General features: G+C 45.1%; 1 protein-coding gene across 1 annotated transcript in view; it reads right to left on the bottom strand.

The window, feature by feature from the left end:
* Positions 1–16,557, bottom strand: part of NDUFA10 (NADH:ubiquinone oxidoreductase subunit A10) — a 28,589-nt gene that overhangs the window by 9,761 nt on the left and 2,271 nt on the right. Inside the window, exons 4-9 of the mRNA XM_027698599.1 lie at positions 16,266–16,352; positions 13,729–13,850; positions 12,485–12,564; positions 9,336–9,390; positions 5,167–5,252; positions 97–205 (exon numbers count right to left, since the gene is read on the bottom strand). Coding sequence (XP_027554400.1) covers positions 97–205; positions 5,167–5,252; positions 9,336–9,390; positions 12,485–12,564; positions 13,729–13,850; positions 16,266–16,352 — 539 coding nt within the window. The remainder of the gene's footprint in view (positions 1–96; positions 206–5,166; positions 5,253–9,335; positions 9,391–12,484; positions 12,565–13,728; positions 13,851–16,265; positions 16,353–16,557) is intronic.

The raw sequence follows: 16,557 nt of genomic DNA on the forward strand, positions 1-16,557 counted from the left end.
CCTGGCTGTCACACCCCCCTGAGGGGTGTCCCCTGGCTGTCACACCCCCCTGAGGGGTGTCCCCTGGCTGTCACACCCCCCCCCAGCAGCACTCACCGCTCGAAACTCGTAATAGATCCTGTCGAACTCGGTGCCTCCAATGGTGACCTCTGGAATGAAGCTAGGGATGGTTACAGAATCCAGCACTAAATTTTTGTCCTGGACACTGAGGGGGAAAAACAAGGAGAAGGAACAGGAGCAGTTAGTTCACATCCTGCCCCCAACAACGGCAGCATCAATTCCCAGTTTGTCCAAATTTGCCCAGACAAGCTGTGGTTGCCCCATCCTGGAAGTGTCCAAGGTCTGGACAGGCCTTGGAGCAACCTGGGAGAGTGGAAGGTGTCCCTGGTGGAACCTGGTGAGCTTCAAGGTCCCTCCCACCCCAAACCGTTCTGGAATTCTAAGATTAAAAGAATTACTTTTCTGTTAAATAGCACTTTCAAAGGTTTTGGCTATTTTCCAGTTATGACAAACATTTATCCTTTTCCTCACACATACATTGTGTTGTTCCCCTCATCCTTGCCTCCAGTTTGCTCCTGCTCCAACTCCTCCCTGCTTCTCCATTCCCTCCTCCAAGTTTTTCCTCCATCATTCCTGAGAGCCTTTTCCATGAGGCACTTCTGGCTTTTTTGCTTTATATAAGGTAAATAAAGTGTTTTTATTGAATCCCCCACACATTATCTTGCTAAATTCCCATACTAAATGGATCAGTACTGAGGCAACAACAGGGTCTGAAAGCAGGCAGTGCCTCTAGCATCCTGCCTGGGAAGAACCAGGGAAAATTGGCTGCAGCAGCTGCAATGACAGATATCAGGATCCACCAAAAATCCACACTGCACAGCACCAGCACTTTCAGATATCCCGAATTTAAAATGCCTGAGAAACTGCTAGAAAGGCTCCTGCTGCCTGTGGTGTCACACACAGGCCGACAGTGCCACCTGGATGTGTTTGGGGAAAACACATCCATCTCCAGTCAACACTGACCAAACCCTAAATTCAACACGAAAAACTCTGCAAATTGTGCTGTTTTCAGTCAATTGCACGTCTTTACAAATATTGACATGCACGTCAAGCACATCCCCTGAGCAAAGCGAAGTTTATCATCTTTAGGAAATTAATTTTTTCCCCCATGAATCACAAATTTTGGGACCTCGCCTCCCAGCACTGAAGAGTTTCAACAAATGAACTAGTTTGCTAACACATCCTGACATTCACACTGCAAATTATCCTCCTGCAGACAAACCAGTGAGGAAATACAATAATCCAGTAAAAGCAGAGATGGGAGAAGGTGAGGATAAAGGACCAGGTTCAACACTTGAGATGCTTCCTGCAAACTGTGACATTATTTATCCTCACCCACATTAAATGTGTATTTCACGTGCTGGAAGCCACAAAAACGAGCCCAGGTACTTAAGAAGCAAAACTTCACACACACAAACCTTGTCTAGTAGTCTACAGTGTACAGTTCATCCATTCTTTCCTGAATCTCAGCCAAGTGGCAACTTGTGGAGGACAATTCCCAGGCCCAGTTTATTTTAGTTAACGGCCAGGATGGCAAACCTGCTGCTCTTCAGACTTTGCTCTCACTGTACAAGGAAAGAATGCAAAGCTAAGGATGGCTTCTCCAGGCTCTGCTCTGCACCTCCAGAAAAAACTTGGAATGCTGACTAAAAGCACGCCCAAAGACACCTGCCACAACAATGTCCAACCACAAAACCACAGGCGCTTGCCAGGACTAATTCCCTGCTCAGCAGGAAGCATTTAAAGGCACCTTTTATGTTTCCTTAGTTTTCTCTCTCTCTCCCCTCAGGAGAAAATCATCATTATTTACTCTTTTCTGAGTCTTCACCACACTTTCTTGGAGCAGCTCTCATTATGCAGCACCTTTACCTATGAGGCTGTGTCACGTTTCAAAGGTAACAGAGCATGGAAGTGTGGTCCCAATAATTTAAGAACATTAGATTTCAGCTCACATAACCCTGTTATCCAGGGTTCTTCCCACAGGAATCACACCTGGAAGTATTCCACAGCCACGGGTGGCTCATCTCTTCTCCAAAAGCACCTATAACACACCTAATTCACACTCTGCCCAGCAGGAGCAGGTGTTGAGGAATCAGGACTGACACATTCCTGCTTCCCCCACAGACAGCTTCCAGCAGGATACACTCATTTTTCAGGGAGCCTGCAGTGGTGACACACGAGCAACTGAGGTTTCATTTTCCATCAATGTATAAAACACAGTCCCCCAGCAAACATTAGGAAGACTGATGAACCCTGCCAAGGGTGCAAGGTGGGGTAAGGGAAGGAGACTGCTTAGAAAAAAATAAACCAGTCAACCCTACAAAAAAAACTCTGAGTTTGCATAGGCTGGGCTGTGATTTCTCAACACCTGATGCTGGCATAGTCACAAAAGCCTCAAGTGACCTTCCTTCCAAGCTAAAAGCACTCACTGGCCTAAGAGGCAGCAAACAGAACCATACCAAGTTCAATTCTGTGTTTATGGATAATGAAAGTTAATTTTCCTCCTTCTGCCAAAGGGTCTCAGTTCCCCTCATTTGTCCAGGCAGAACAGGAATGCCATGGCCAAGGTGAGCAACACTCACCATCAACACTGAGAGCAAAAAAAAAAAAAAAAGTTTTCCAAGAAAAGCAGGTCTGCAAGAAAAAGGGGACAAGGTGCAACAACAGCTCTTCAAACCAATAAAAGCTACTGCAAAGAGGAAATTACAGACAAGTGTTTCAACTGAAGCAAGAAGCCAGGTTGGATGGGGTTTGGAGCAACCTGGTCTAGTAGAAGGTGTCCCTGAGTTTCAAGGGAAATGAGAATGAAGGGTCTCTCTCCCTCACTCCCAAGTTCTCTGCTCTACCTCTCCCAGGTTCTACTGTACCAAATTCTGAAGGAGCTGCAGGGATACAACAGATTTATTTACCTGTGGACTTGTCTGATGCAACAAGTCACAAGCAGTAAATTCCCCCCACCAGCTGGTAAAGTAACACAGGCTACACCACACAGCCTACAGCTCTTCATCCCAAAACATGGTGTCTTCTGCAGTGTGTGTGGACAGACTGACTGTACTGGGAAAGGCACAGATAAAGTGCCTGAGATGGGGCAGTGACAGCAGAGGAACTTCTGGAGACATTTAAGAAGGGTTTGTGTTGGACTTGGAAAGATGTGGAGAGCATCCTGAGATCCATCCAGCTTCCTGACACAAATACAACCATTTTTACCTTTTCCCAAGAGATCCCACAGTCACACTAGAGCAAGGGAGAGCACTCAAGGGCAAGGCAGGGAGATAAAAGGATCATTATACAACTGATTTCACGTGGGTGCGGCTCACCGGTCTGATTAGCTGAATTATTTGCATTAATTAGGCAGAGGCCCTGCTGGGGTTTCTGTGCATTAGACCCTCTGTATGAGCAGTGAAAAAGTTCTCCTCACCCCTGCCCATCCATCCCATCCCCCAGACATGCTGGTACAAGCTGAAGTTGGAAGGGAACATCACAGCCCAAGTCAGCCCCAAAACCTGGGAGGTCAGCAAAGGAAGCAGTCACAGATGGAAAACCAAACAGAGCAGAACTCATGTTAGGTATTGGATATTAGGGGAAATTTCTTTACTGAAAGGGTGGTCAGGCATTGGCACAGGCAGCCCAGGGCAGTGGTGGAGTCACTGTCCCTGAAATGATTCAAAAGCCATGTGGATGTGGCACTCGGGGACGTGGTTCAGTGGTGGCCTTGGCAGTGCTGGGGAAATGGTTGGGCTCAATGATCCCAGAGGGGTTTTCCAACTTAAAATGATCCTAAAAACCAGCTGCAGCCTCCCACAAACACCCAGGAGAGGGCAGCACGTGCCAGCACCCAAACAGGCACCGGGAACGACCCGAAAACCCACTTTCTGAAGGAAAAATTACCACAGGCACTGGACACCTGCAAACCTGCCAAAGGCTGGGGAGCACGAGCTCTTTGCTACCTGGGCACTGGAACAAGTGAGGAAAGCATCAAGGTTCATGGACTAGCATCTGAGATTGGCTTTGGATGCTTAGGGAGGCAATTCCAACGAGGAAGATGCAGCAGGCTCGCTGCACTTTCTGGAGGTAACATGAGAAACTTCCAACATAGGATATTCTGTGATTTAAATAAGCAGTTCATTGCAGTGTAAGATCTTAAAACAGCCACATGCTGCCAAAAGAAGAAATAATTTTGTATTATCTACAACAACAAGAGCCTTGTACAGGAGACCCTCTCACCCTCCTCCAGGGTTCAGTGAAAAATTGAGTCCTTAAAGCAATTTATTCCCTTCTACAGCTGCAAAGTTGAATTTTCATACAGTACTTGAACACCCTGCTCTAATTGAATGCTTTGCTTTAACTCCCTCCTACACACTGCAATTAATAATCCTTTCTTAATACCTGCACTAGTGTGGAGCTATAGGAAAACAAGCAAATTATTTTCTCTTTCAAAGGAAATCTGATTGAAATAATTTTGCAGGGTCTAAGTCACCAGATATTACCCTCCAATTACTACACAAAGAAACCTTGTCTTAGATAGTTAAAATGCACCCAAATCATGACTTGTTTCTCTCAGACACCACCCAACACTGCTCTTCTGCAGTTTCTCCTCCCTCCTTGATAGAAAAAAACATAGAAAAGGAACATTATCTCTCATTTCAGGAGGCATTTGAAGTAACAGTAAAGTAACAGGCAAAGAATGTCAGAAGCCTAAAAAAAAAAATGTTTAACTTACTGCTCCAATGCCTGTCACAATAAAGACAAAAATTCAGGGACAGATATTCAATTAAAAAAAAAATCCCTGTGTTTCTGTTAACCCGTGAGACAACCAGAAATTAATGAAAACAATACAACTCTTACATTTTGTTTCAAAAATGTAACTACACTGCACTTGCTACCTGCACATTCAGCCTGAAGTTGGATCTCTTCACATCCAACTAGGCAGACAAGGATCTTTTTAATAAAACCCAGCCCTAAGTTTGTCTGGAGCAAAATGCCACAGCAGTGCCAAGCTCCAATATTGCAAAATGCAACCCCACCTTTAAGGACCCAAGGCTTTGACCATTTTCCCTGAGATCTGATGCTAAGAAATGCTCAGTGACTGGATGACATCATACTTACTAAAGTCTCAAATGGTGGTAAGAAACATCATCCTGCTCCAGCCATGGCCCCTTGTCAAACTTCAGGTACTCAATGTCTTCAATAACCTGGGAGCAGAATGGGAAAGGTGGTTTGATCAGAACATCCAAAAAAAATCAATTAAATCATCAATATAGATTATTAAACAAATGAAAAAGGCTTCACTGCTAGAGCTGTGTTAACAAGGCAAATGTTTGGAGAGAACATCACCATCTGCCACCCTGTTTCAGGAGGTTGTGGTCCTGCCACAAGCACGGGGCAGGCCCAGCTCTGAAGATCCTGGTGCTTTCAGCCTTGGATGGCAGGGAATAAACTGGCTGGGAGGTGCCTTATTTCCCAATCCTTACCTGATCCAAGACATTCTTCCTCAGCCTGCTGTTGGGGTTGAAAAGTAAAGAACTACAACCCCCCCCTCTGAGGGAGAAGGAGGAGAAAATGGAAATAAATCTAAATTTAACCCCCTTTTTTGTTACAAAAAGAATCGCCATGTTCCACAGGACACTTGTGTGGTGTTGGGTTTATTTCCAGAAAGGCTCAGTGGCTCATTCACTGACACAACTGGCATCTGCCTCTGGGTGCTGTGTGGTTCACATCACAGAAACAAAGGCATGTTTCAGGCTGGGAAGCTCAACCAGACCTGGAGTAGCTGCACTGATGAGTCTCCAAAGGCTCAGGATTTCACTGTCCATCAGGACCTACCCAGGCATGGATGATCCCTGAGCAGAAAGGAAAGGTAACACCTATAGCTCAGCACCCAGAACCCTTCAAACAAGGAATGCCAGCTCAGCAAATCATTCCTTCAGCATCCCCAGACTTATCAATCCCAGATTTGAGCTTCATTTCCAGCCTGGCTCCAGCAGAAAACAGATCTTTGCTGGTCCACCAGGTAATTGCTCATCACACATGGCTGGCTGGACCTGAAGGAAACCTGAACTGGTGTCAGGGGGATGCACTTCAGGTGCATGATGAGGTGGAGATAGCGCCTTGAAGCAACTTGGATTGTTACAGCTCCAACCATCCCTTTTTTTCCAGAGGGAAAAGACAAAGGTGTGAGGTCAGGACCAAAATCCTGATGACATATTGACAAGTAAACAGATGCCAGTAATGAAAGATAAAATAATACATGAAAAACCCTTGTATTCCTAACATTAAGAAATAAAAGGAATAATTATAATGGGTTTAAAGATTAATTTTGCAGAGAAAGTCTTAAAAAAATACAGTTGGCGTGACACCACCAAAGCATATTTAGACTCCAAGCAAGTTTAGAGTCATCAGAAAATTATCAAGGTTAGAAAAGCCCTCTAAGATCATCAAGTCCAACCACTCCCCCAGCACTGCCAAGGCCACCACTAACCCACGTCCCCAAGTGCCACATCCACACGTTTTTTGAAGACTTCCAGGGATGGTGATTCCAGCACTGCCCTGGGCAGCCTGTGCCGGTGTTTGTCCACCCTTTCAGTGAAAAAGTTGTGCCTAACATCCAATGTAAGTGTTTTCTAAGCACTTTTAATGCCTTACAAGGGGGCAGTTGGCACACCAGATACTGCAGGTGTGAGCACAGAAAACCTACTTTTCACATAAAGCCAGTGACCAGTGAGTTAGTTCAAAAAGCCATTACTGATTTTAATTATTCAATTTAAGAGCTGAACCTCTACCATACTTCCCTTTGCCTACACAAAAGCAATTCCTTCTCTGCTCCACAGCCAAGATCTGAAAACTCACTGCTGCCTGATGACTGGACTGATCACAGAGTTGATACAACAGGGCTCAAAATGTGTTCCAGGGGAGAGAGAGGAATCTGCATCCAAATTAGTTTTTTCTCACTGTTATTATCAGATCAGAGATCTCTCTCCCAGCAGCTCATTAACAATGGTATCAACTTCCCAACCAGATAGAAGAATAGCTGCTTAATTTATAAGGAATGCCCTGGCACCCCCTGGGAATCAGCAGCAAATATCCAGGGCTTTCAAAACAACATTTAAACATAGAGCTAACTTTGTATTCCCGGTTTTATCCTCATGTAAAACCAGTCTGAACCACCCTAATGAAGCTCATTTCAGCACTCATTACCCCGTTAGCCACCACTACCAATGGTAATTACCACGTGAAACCCCAACTGACCTTTTCAAAAGACACTTCCAGAATCATTTCTAAGCTGTGTGTGTCTGCTATGAGCAAATCAAAAGTTATTAAATTCCGAGACCATAAAAAATTAAGCTCCCAAAGCCCAAATAATCTGTAGATTGAAGCGAGCTAATGAACATTGCTGCCTACCAAGAGTGTGAACACACACCTCACAAGCCAAAGCCAAATCCCTCCTGCCAACCCCTGTTTCCCAATTTCTACTGTGTTATTCCAAAGGTGAACTGAATCTGAACAGAAAAGAAAAAAAAACAGCTTTATTCTTTGAAGCAGAGCAAGTACCAGTATCTATCACCAACATCCAACGATCACATCATGGATTTTATAATCTTACGGGTCTTTACCAACCTTAATGATCTTGTATTTTAACTTCCAAATGCTAATCCTTCCTCTAGTCCAGATTTGTCCAGCCAAATTAAGAACTCCATCAGTGCATCTGATGACCCTATTTACAGTGATGGCTCAAGATTGCTGAGCTTGGGAGACTCCCTACTTGAACAATAAGAGCTTTAGACTGACTTTAAACCCCGATTTAAGGGATTAAAATCAAATCTCTAGCAATGGGGTTTACTGCAAAAAATCCAGGGAGGAAACAAGCTGCTTTATTCAGACCATTTTAAGACGTGTCCAGAGAGATGGAAGGGGAGAAAACAGGCAAATAACCCTCATCCCAACTTTCCTTCTACCAAACATCCCTGGATACCCTCTTGAAACACCACGGTTCTCACATCTTATCCTCGCTTTTATGTTGTTATCCAGAAAAAATAACTATATATTCTCATCCACATCACAACCTTGTGATGTCATTTGAGCTCTACTTTTTATATATTTTTTCTGTTTATCTGCTGTCACACTGAAGCCACCAGCCCTTTTTGTGGGTATAACCCCACACTGCCTCACAAGTCTACTGCTTAATTATCTAATAACCTCTATTACCCATTGCAGGAGAACCCACAAATCCATTCACAACAACACAGGACCCAAAATGTGGCACACACCCACAAAGGGAACCAAAGGCCTAGAGACTCACAGCTAAGGGAGGGAGGGGGAAAAGGGGGAACAATTTTTAGGACCAGGAAAAAGTCCTTATCAATATTTTCTGCTTCACAAAGTCGTACGACCAGAACTTTGAAGGACACCATGGCCAAAAAAAAGTAACTTTTGCCTGATGAAGGGTCATTTAAATATTAAAATTAATTCCCTTATGCTAATAAGATTAATGAAGTAGATACTACAGTTCCAGTAAGATCATGTGATGCAAACCTAGGAGGAGAAGACTGGGCTGTGTATAAGGAGGGTAGATATTTCACCTAGTCAGGATGAAGACCCAGGGCTACTCTCCTCTCCCTCCTCCCAGGCAGGGATGACTCCTCTGCAAGCTTCCATGTAGGATTATCATCATCAACACAGTATTATTGTTATTATTAGAGCTCTATCCCTAGAACTGAAATGGGCCCACTACAAACCTGTCCAGAACCACAAAAAAACTTGTTGCTCTTCCCATCAGGGAACAGCAGCTACAGAGGAAAATTAATGATGGAGAAGCAAAAGGCTTCTGTTATCCCACCAGTAACCCTCCATGAGCAGGAATGTTCAGTGAAATAAGGCAAATAATATTAAATTTGCTCCAAAAAAAGTAACATACTTGAGTAGGAGGAAGCAGTGATCTCGTGTCAATCCTGTCTCAGAAGAGAGAGATTATTTTTAGCAATGAGAAGGCAGTTTTTTGGCTTGGTCCAGGGTTAACATGTCTTGCAAAACCAATGGAGAAAAAAACTTGCCAGCTCATACAGATGAATAATGCAGGGTTACAAAGCCTGGAACAGCTCTGGGAACACAGATCTCTGCTACAACCAAATCACGACTAGTTTTTGGAAAACAGCAGCTGTTTTATCACACAGAAACCTGGGCACCAACTTCCACTGTCCTGACAAAGTGACACTGATGGAAATATTCGAGTTCAGACCCTGTGTAGAACATACAGAATTCCATTCATGCAGCAAACTCACCTTCTCCACATCCTCGGCCTCAGCTGCCGTGTACTGCAGAACTTCACTGTTCTCGCTGCAAAGAGGGAAGACACTGAATTCCCCTGATCCAGCTGCTCTGCCCCACCCTCTGCCCTGCTCCAGAATGAACAGAAACCAAGTTAAAAGGCACAGACACCAAACCAGAATCGTTACAACTTTTTAGAATGCTCACAGTAATAATTCCTGTTACACCTGTCGGCTGCTTCTTTCCTGGTGGAAAATTGCTTTTAAAGGGCAGATGGCCTAGGGAACCTACATAATTTCAGCTCAAAAGAATAAAAATCACACCTATGAATTTGTTTTCATTTAACAAATGTGGCTCCTTGCCCCAGTTACAACTGCCCAATCTACTTGAAGCTAAGTGGAATTTTCAACCAGTCTAACCCAAAACTTCAGAGGACTTTCCTTTTCACAAGTACATTACTACCTGTGAGTAATTTTTAGAATACACACATTCATCACTATTTACTGAGATAACTGAACCAATACAAACGCAGGCAGCAGGATCTGCAACTGTAAAAAGATTTTAAAAAGTTAATGTTTCCTGGTTACAAGACTGTTTTGTTAATCACCCAGCAGCCTCCAGGGAAAAGGCATTTGCAGAGCATGGCCACAAGAGGAGTTCCTATATGAACATGTTTCATACTACACATGTTCAGCTGACCTCAGCAACAGCTGCTCCCAAACCTGCTCCAGCTGGAAGACCTTTCCTTTGGCTAACAAATTAAGAGAAAATAAAATAGAAGCCCAGGGTGCACATTGTATCAAACAACACACAGCAAAGCTGAAGGGCAAGGAGGAAAATTTCATAGAATCCCAGATGGTTTGAGCTGGAAGAGACCTTAAAGCCCATCCAGTCCCACCCCCTGCTATGGGCAGGGACACCTTCCACTAGCCCAGGTTCCTTCAACCTGGCCTTGGACACTTCCAGGGATGGGGCAGCCACAGCTTCTCTTCAGTATCAACCCAAGGGAGAGGTCAGACTTGAGCAGAGCCTTATAGCAGCAATTGCATTAACAATGCAGATCAAACCACTTGATCCCATCCCTTGATTTGACTCTGCAGATTATCAGGGCTTCATTAAGAGAAAACAGCTGCTCAGTGACTCTGCAGATTATCAGAGCTTTCCTTAAGAGAAAACAGCTGCTCAGTGGAAGCAGTACTGGATATGAAAGGGAACATTAGCAATCTTAAGGCTCTGGTCCAGGAAAAAGGGGGAAAAAAAAAAAAATCAAACAAAACCCAAGCGCTGTCTGTTCCAAATCACCAGGCAGCACCTGCCACAGCACCCAGCTCACAAATCACCACCCATAAAAACATTAAAGACATTCATAAACATGCCAGACTAGAACAGAAACACCCATTTTAAAGCAAATACCCACTATAAAACACTTCAAGCAGCATCAGGTTGCTCCAGTTAAATAGAACAAGGTAACAGGAGTTTTGCCCAGAAACAAACTGCATTTCAAGAGAACAACCAAACTTAAGCATGAACATGGGAACCGTGCAGGAGTTGGCTCAGCAGTCTGTAATTCCTCTTTTTAGACTGTCTGAACCAGATTTTGGGCTCTCTCAAGACCCAGGGAATCAGTGTCTAGTGACAGCTCACTGCATCACTCTGCCAGCAAACAAACAGTTAAAGGCAGCTGTGGTTCCTGTACTGATCCAAGACAGGAGCCATCCAGAGGTCCAGGGATGCACAAAGCTGGTTTCACACGTTCCCAACTGTCCCCCATCAAGGGGACAGAGACAAAGATTGATGTGACAGGTCACCCTGAGCCCATCCACTGACAGGATGCCAAGCAGAGGGTGTGTGCTTAACAAGTGTACTGACCATGCACAGACAAAGGGCAGGGAGTTGAAATCCCAGCAGGATTTAGGATTTTGCCTCACTAAACACCATGAGATGTATCTGGGGCTCGATGTGATCCAAGGACCAAAGCAGCATTTTTCTCCTCGCCAGTAAACTCGAGCCGTGTGCCCTCAGGGGGGTGGCAGTCCCAAGGCTTCCCACCCTGCCTCCTTCTCCATCCTTATTCCCTATCATTCCCTGGCTGGGGGGAACACAGTGGGAGGCAGCTGGTTGTGTACATCACACCAGCAGCTCCTGCCTGTGTGAGTGACAAGCTCAATATCCAAGTTATTCAGTTCAGTTGCTGACAGAGCCATTACAGTGATGTGCCAGGGCAGATGGAGCAAGAGCCAAGGGGAGACAGGGAGGCTACAAAACACCCGAGGATGCACCTGGATTTCAATGGAACTCAATAATCAGCCTCATGAACACCCCAGAACTCACACCATTACAGACAGTTTTGATGGCTCAAGAGTTTCCCTTCCAGAATTCTGTTTGGTTATGAGGGACCCAAGGCTGCTTTTAGGTCTTTAAGACAATGTGATTTTTGATGGAGCTCTTTTATAAGAACTGGGACAGCTGGCAAACTACCTCATCTCAAGTTTATAGGGAACATGTTTTTGCTTCCCAGCTTGAGAAAGCCGGGGGAGCCCAGAAAGTGATGAGTGGGAATGGTTTCCCACTGACAGCAGGCAGGGTTAGGCGGGACATTGGGAAGAAATTCTTCCCTGAGAGGGTGGGGAGGCCCTGGCACAGGTTGCCCAGAGAAGCTGTGGCTGCCCCTGGATCCCTGGAAGTGCCCAAGGTCAGGTTGGACAGGGCTTGGAGCAACCTGGGCTAGTGGAAGGTGTCCCTGCCCAGGGCAGGGGGTGGAACAAGGTGGTCTTTAGGGTCCCTTCCAGTCAAAACCATCCTGGGATTCTATGACAACAGAAAGGAGTTTTTGAAAGATAAAAATTCCAAAACTCTCAAAAAAGTCCTGAGAAAAGCTTCTGTTGCATCACACTCTCCTCAGGTCACACAAACACACATCACTCCTGAGCTCATTTCTAATTTTCCACTGTTGGCATCAGGCTTTTCTGGTGCCAGAGGTTATTAAGAACACACATTTATTATGCCATGACTGCAACACCCCATCATCAGGGCACAACACTGCACCCCATGGCACAAGGAGGATTCCTCACATGACCTGATCTGCTGATATGGGCAGATATTTTAGGATTTACACACATTTTTACTCAGAGACTTACAAGACAAAACATTTTGATTTGCTAACCTGATCTCTGGCAGGAAGGTTTTCTTGTAAGCATCCTCAATGTGCTGGAGATAGGAAGGAGACACCTTTTTCTCATATGGCTAAAAACAAACAGAGAACAACGTTGTGGAATTAATTTTCTTTCCTTTCCCTCCAGTACAGGCTCCAGCCTGAGCTCCACCACCTGCCAAGAGCTGGAATAAGCAAACATCCAAGTGAACCACATAAACATTAATGGAAGTCTCAAGAATTCAGAATTTTGGAGTGTTCAAAATTCCTTACATGGCATTAAATAGCTAGAGTAGCCCTCAAAGATATCAGCTTCCAAGGAATGATCTGTCCTTGTTACCTGCACATTCAAGGAAGCTTTAGATAATCATCCAGAAAATAGGAGAAGATTATCTGAGTCTACCTTTTCCATAAGAAAATGCCAATGTGCATCCACATTTCCACAGTTTCAGACAAATGCATGGGCAACTACCCACTCCAAGAAGAAATCAAAGCTTTCTTTTAATCTATCAACTTCCCTGGACAGCATTTCCCATTACCTTTGAACAAGGTAAACAGCATTTAATCCTCAGAACACATCAGAGAACAGTTACAAGCACATGTCCAAATATCAGAGAAGGAGAAAAAAAACCCCAAACCTAAAACTTTATTTAGATTAGTCATTCCCCAAAAGCACCCTACAGGTTTGCTGACCCAGGACTAGTTCACTAGCCCAGTAATCCAGCAGTCATTCTCTGAATTTCAGGAGGTTCACTGAACCTGCTGATCCCAGGTGACTCACACATGAACCTCAGCACGGGTGTGAAGGAGCAGTCAACTGGGAAGCTGGAGACAGGGACTCCAGCTGGGCTTCTGGCACTCAGGAATCACACATATATAATCCTAAAATACACTGCAAGCTGCCTGTTACCTGGGAATGACTCCTGAAGCAGCAGCTACAAAAGCTGGTTTTCAGAGCAGCTGAATTTTATAGAATTTCTCGTTACAGAAATCACAGCATATTGATGCAGTCAAGAAAAAAGAAGTTAGGGTTTGCCTTTTTTTTTTTTTTTTAAAGCAAGCATATAAAAAAACCACACAGATCTGACACCTCAGAGGACAAGAAGCCCTTCAGAGGCAGAATTCTGCAGCAAAGCCCACAGGACTCACACATCAGGGTGTGATTACAACACACATTAACAGGCAGCATGAGTAAGAGATAAGCAATAATAAAGATAATTAAGAGATAAATAAGCAAAAATAAGAGAGAAAATTACCTTGCCTTTCTCTTGAATCCTCTTCTGCACCTCTGGGACAGGCGCATCTATGTAAATGACCAGGTGAGGTGGCAGGAATTCACAAATGCTGATATCTTTGATCTCCTTGTAGTGATCAAGGCCTGTATAAAACACAAATAAATCACATTCCCCACCCTTGTATTTGCAGTCCCCTCTTCTTGGCTCATGGAGCCAGTTCAGGGTAGGCTTTTCCTCAAACAGGATTCAGGAATTTTACAGAATAAACAACATCCACATTAAAGCAGAATTAAACTATGAAGCTACATGCACTTAGATCTAAGAATCTAAACCCAGCTTTATCAAAGAGGAGGTTTTATTCCTGACTCAAGTTTAGTGGAATCTGGTTCTTCCTCCATCATTTAGACACAGTAGAGCAGCAGGACCTCTAATCAAGAGGTTTGCTCAGTAAGGATTGCAATGCAATCCATTATTTGTCCCTGGAATTTTATATTAAACTGTGGGTTGCTGGGATTTGCTGCCTCACCAAGGCAGAGCAGTAAGATACAGGTGATTAAAACCAGCTCTCAAAGACAACCAGCAACTTCCAGCAGCTGTTAAAAAACAAATATACCTCCTAAATCTATGCCAAATCAAACAGCAGAAACATGAGGCAGTCAGGAAAACAGTTGCCTTCACCTCAAGAGCAGCCAAAACACCAGATTTGCTAAGAACAGGCAGCAACAGCTCAGGAGCTCAGTGCCCATAACCCCAAACCACAGAATCCAAACCACCTGGTTCAACCCCTCTGCTCAGAGCAGGACTCCCAGCATTTCCAGGAGAGACATCCCAGGCAATCTGCTCCAGGGTTTGACTCCTTTCACAGTAGGAAAGGGTTTTTTTTCCTTTCAAATGAAACTTTTTGTATTTCAATTAGTGCCCTTTGCCTTTTGTCCTCTCCCTGGTGCCACTGAGAACAGACTGGCTCTGTCCAGGAGTGCTCCCCATCCCTGCCCTCCCTGAGTCATTCAGACACAGAAACACCACCAGGTATTTATAAACACTCTTCTGAGCCTTCCCCTCTCCTGCCCAAACCCCAGCTCTCTGAGCCTCTCCTCACACACTGGACATTGTTTCCCAGTGACCTTTGTTGCCCTTTATTACACTCATCCCAGTAAGTTCACACTTTTTCTCAACTGGTAGCCCAGAACTGGGCATAATACTTCAGATTTGGAGCATCCTGGTGGCATCCTGTGCTCCAAGGACACAGTGGTGGCTCACATTCAACTTGGGGTCCATCAGGGCCCCCAAGTCGTGCTCTGTGTAACTTCCTAGACAGTTTTTAGCTCCCAGCATGCACAAGTGCCTGCAGATATCCCTTCCCAGGGGAAGGACTTTGCATTCCCTATTCTAGACCTTCCAACCACTTCTCCATCCTCTCCATGTTCCTCTAAATAGCAGCCAAAACATGGAGCATCAACCACTCCCCTCCCAGTTTTGCATCACCCAAAGTCTCCTGAGGCTGCGCTGTCCCATCATCCATGTTTGAAACCCAGTTTAAACCTGGTCCAGCCCCAGTATCCTCCCTGAGGTACTCCAGTACTTACTGGCTCCAGCTGGGCTTTGCACTGCTGATCCCAAGTCTGAGCCCACTAGTTGAGCCACTTTTCAAGCCACACTGCCCACAAATGCAAGTGAGGCAGCAGTGACAGCCTTGCATCACATAACCCCCAAGCACTGCTCCCCTCTCTCCCCTGTCCAGCCTGCCAGGAGGAGCTGACTAGCAGGAGTCTGAGCAGGATTTCCTTCTCACAAAACCACGATGACTATTATCCATCACTTCCACATCTTCATATGTTTGGACATGGCCTCCCAGAGGACTTGCTCCACCACCTTCCTGCAGTCAAGCAGAGGCTGACTGGCCTGTAGCTCCCTGGATCCTCAGCCTTACTCCTTCTCAAAGATAAAAGCAACATCTGGGTTCTCTGATATTCCAAAGGCAAGGCAGCCAAGCCCTGTTGGCCCATCACTGACCCCACACCCAACGCTGCAAGAGCACGGTCAGGCTAAAGGGGCCCTTGTCTCCAGCAGCACACTCAGCCACATTTCCAGGGAGCTGCAGGGGTCTCTGGCTCACAGGACACAAGTAACAGTGCTGGGGCTCTGGCACAGGTTGCCCAGAGAAGCTGTGGCTGCCCCTGGATCCCTGGAAGTGTCCAAGGCCAGGTTGGAGGGGACTTGGAGCAACCTGGGCTATGGAAGGTGTCCCTGCCCATGGCAGCAGGGGAACAAGATGGGTTTTGAGGTCCTTTCCCAACCCAAACCATTCCATGATTCTATGAAGGCACAGAATACATGTTCTTTAACACATCAGCAGCACCAAAGCCTTGAAGAAGAACTGGGAATCTCACGGCTTGAGGTCAGTCCTTGATGCACAGAACAGCAACATGTGAACAACCGATTATCTAAAGGGATCCCAAGTTCCAAGCAGACATTTTTTTTTCTTTTTTAAAAAGTAAACTGCCACACTTTTGACAGATTATGGTAAAATAACCTCCTTTTGCATGCCAGGAACTCACATCTCTTGTGGATATATCCCTGTTTGAACATGGCATCCAGGAAAACGAAGTCGCTGTAGGGAGAGCGCTCCAACACCACACCTTGACCTGCAAGAGAAAACAGGCTCCAGGTTGGAATAAAATCAGCTTTAAGGTCCCTTCCAACCCAAACCACTCCGTGATTCTCCGATTCTAAGCAACAGGTCAGTCAGTGTTGGGATAAAAACCCCTTTTCTCACGAGAAGACTCTCAAATTATAACAAAACCACCACAAAACTGCATTTAATGAAACCAAAAAGACTGAAAACAGTCA

Source organism: Neopelma chrysocephalum, unplaced genomic scaffold (assembly GCF_003984885.1).
Source record: "Neopelma chrysocephalum unplaced genomic scaffold, ASM398488v2 Primary Assembly neopelma1_130, whole genome shotgun sequence".
In the NCBI taxonomy this organism is placed as follows: Eukaryota; Metazoa; Chordata; class Aves; order Passeriformes; family Pipridae; genus Neopelma; species Neopelma chrysocephalum.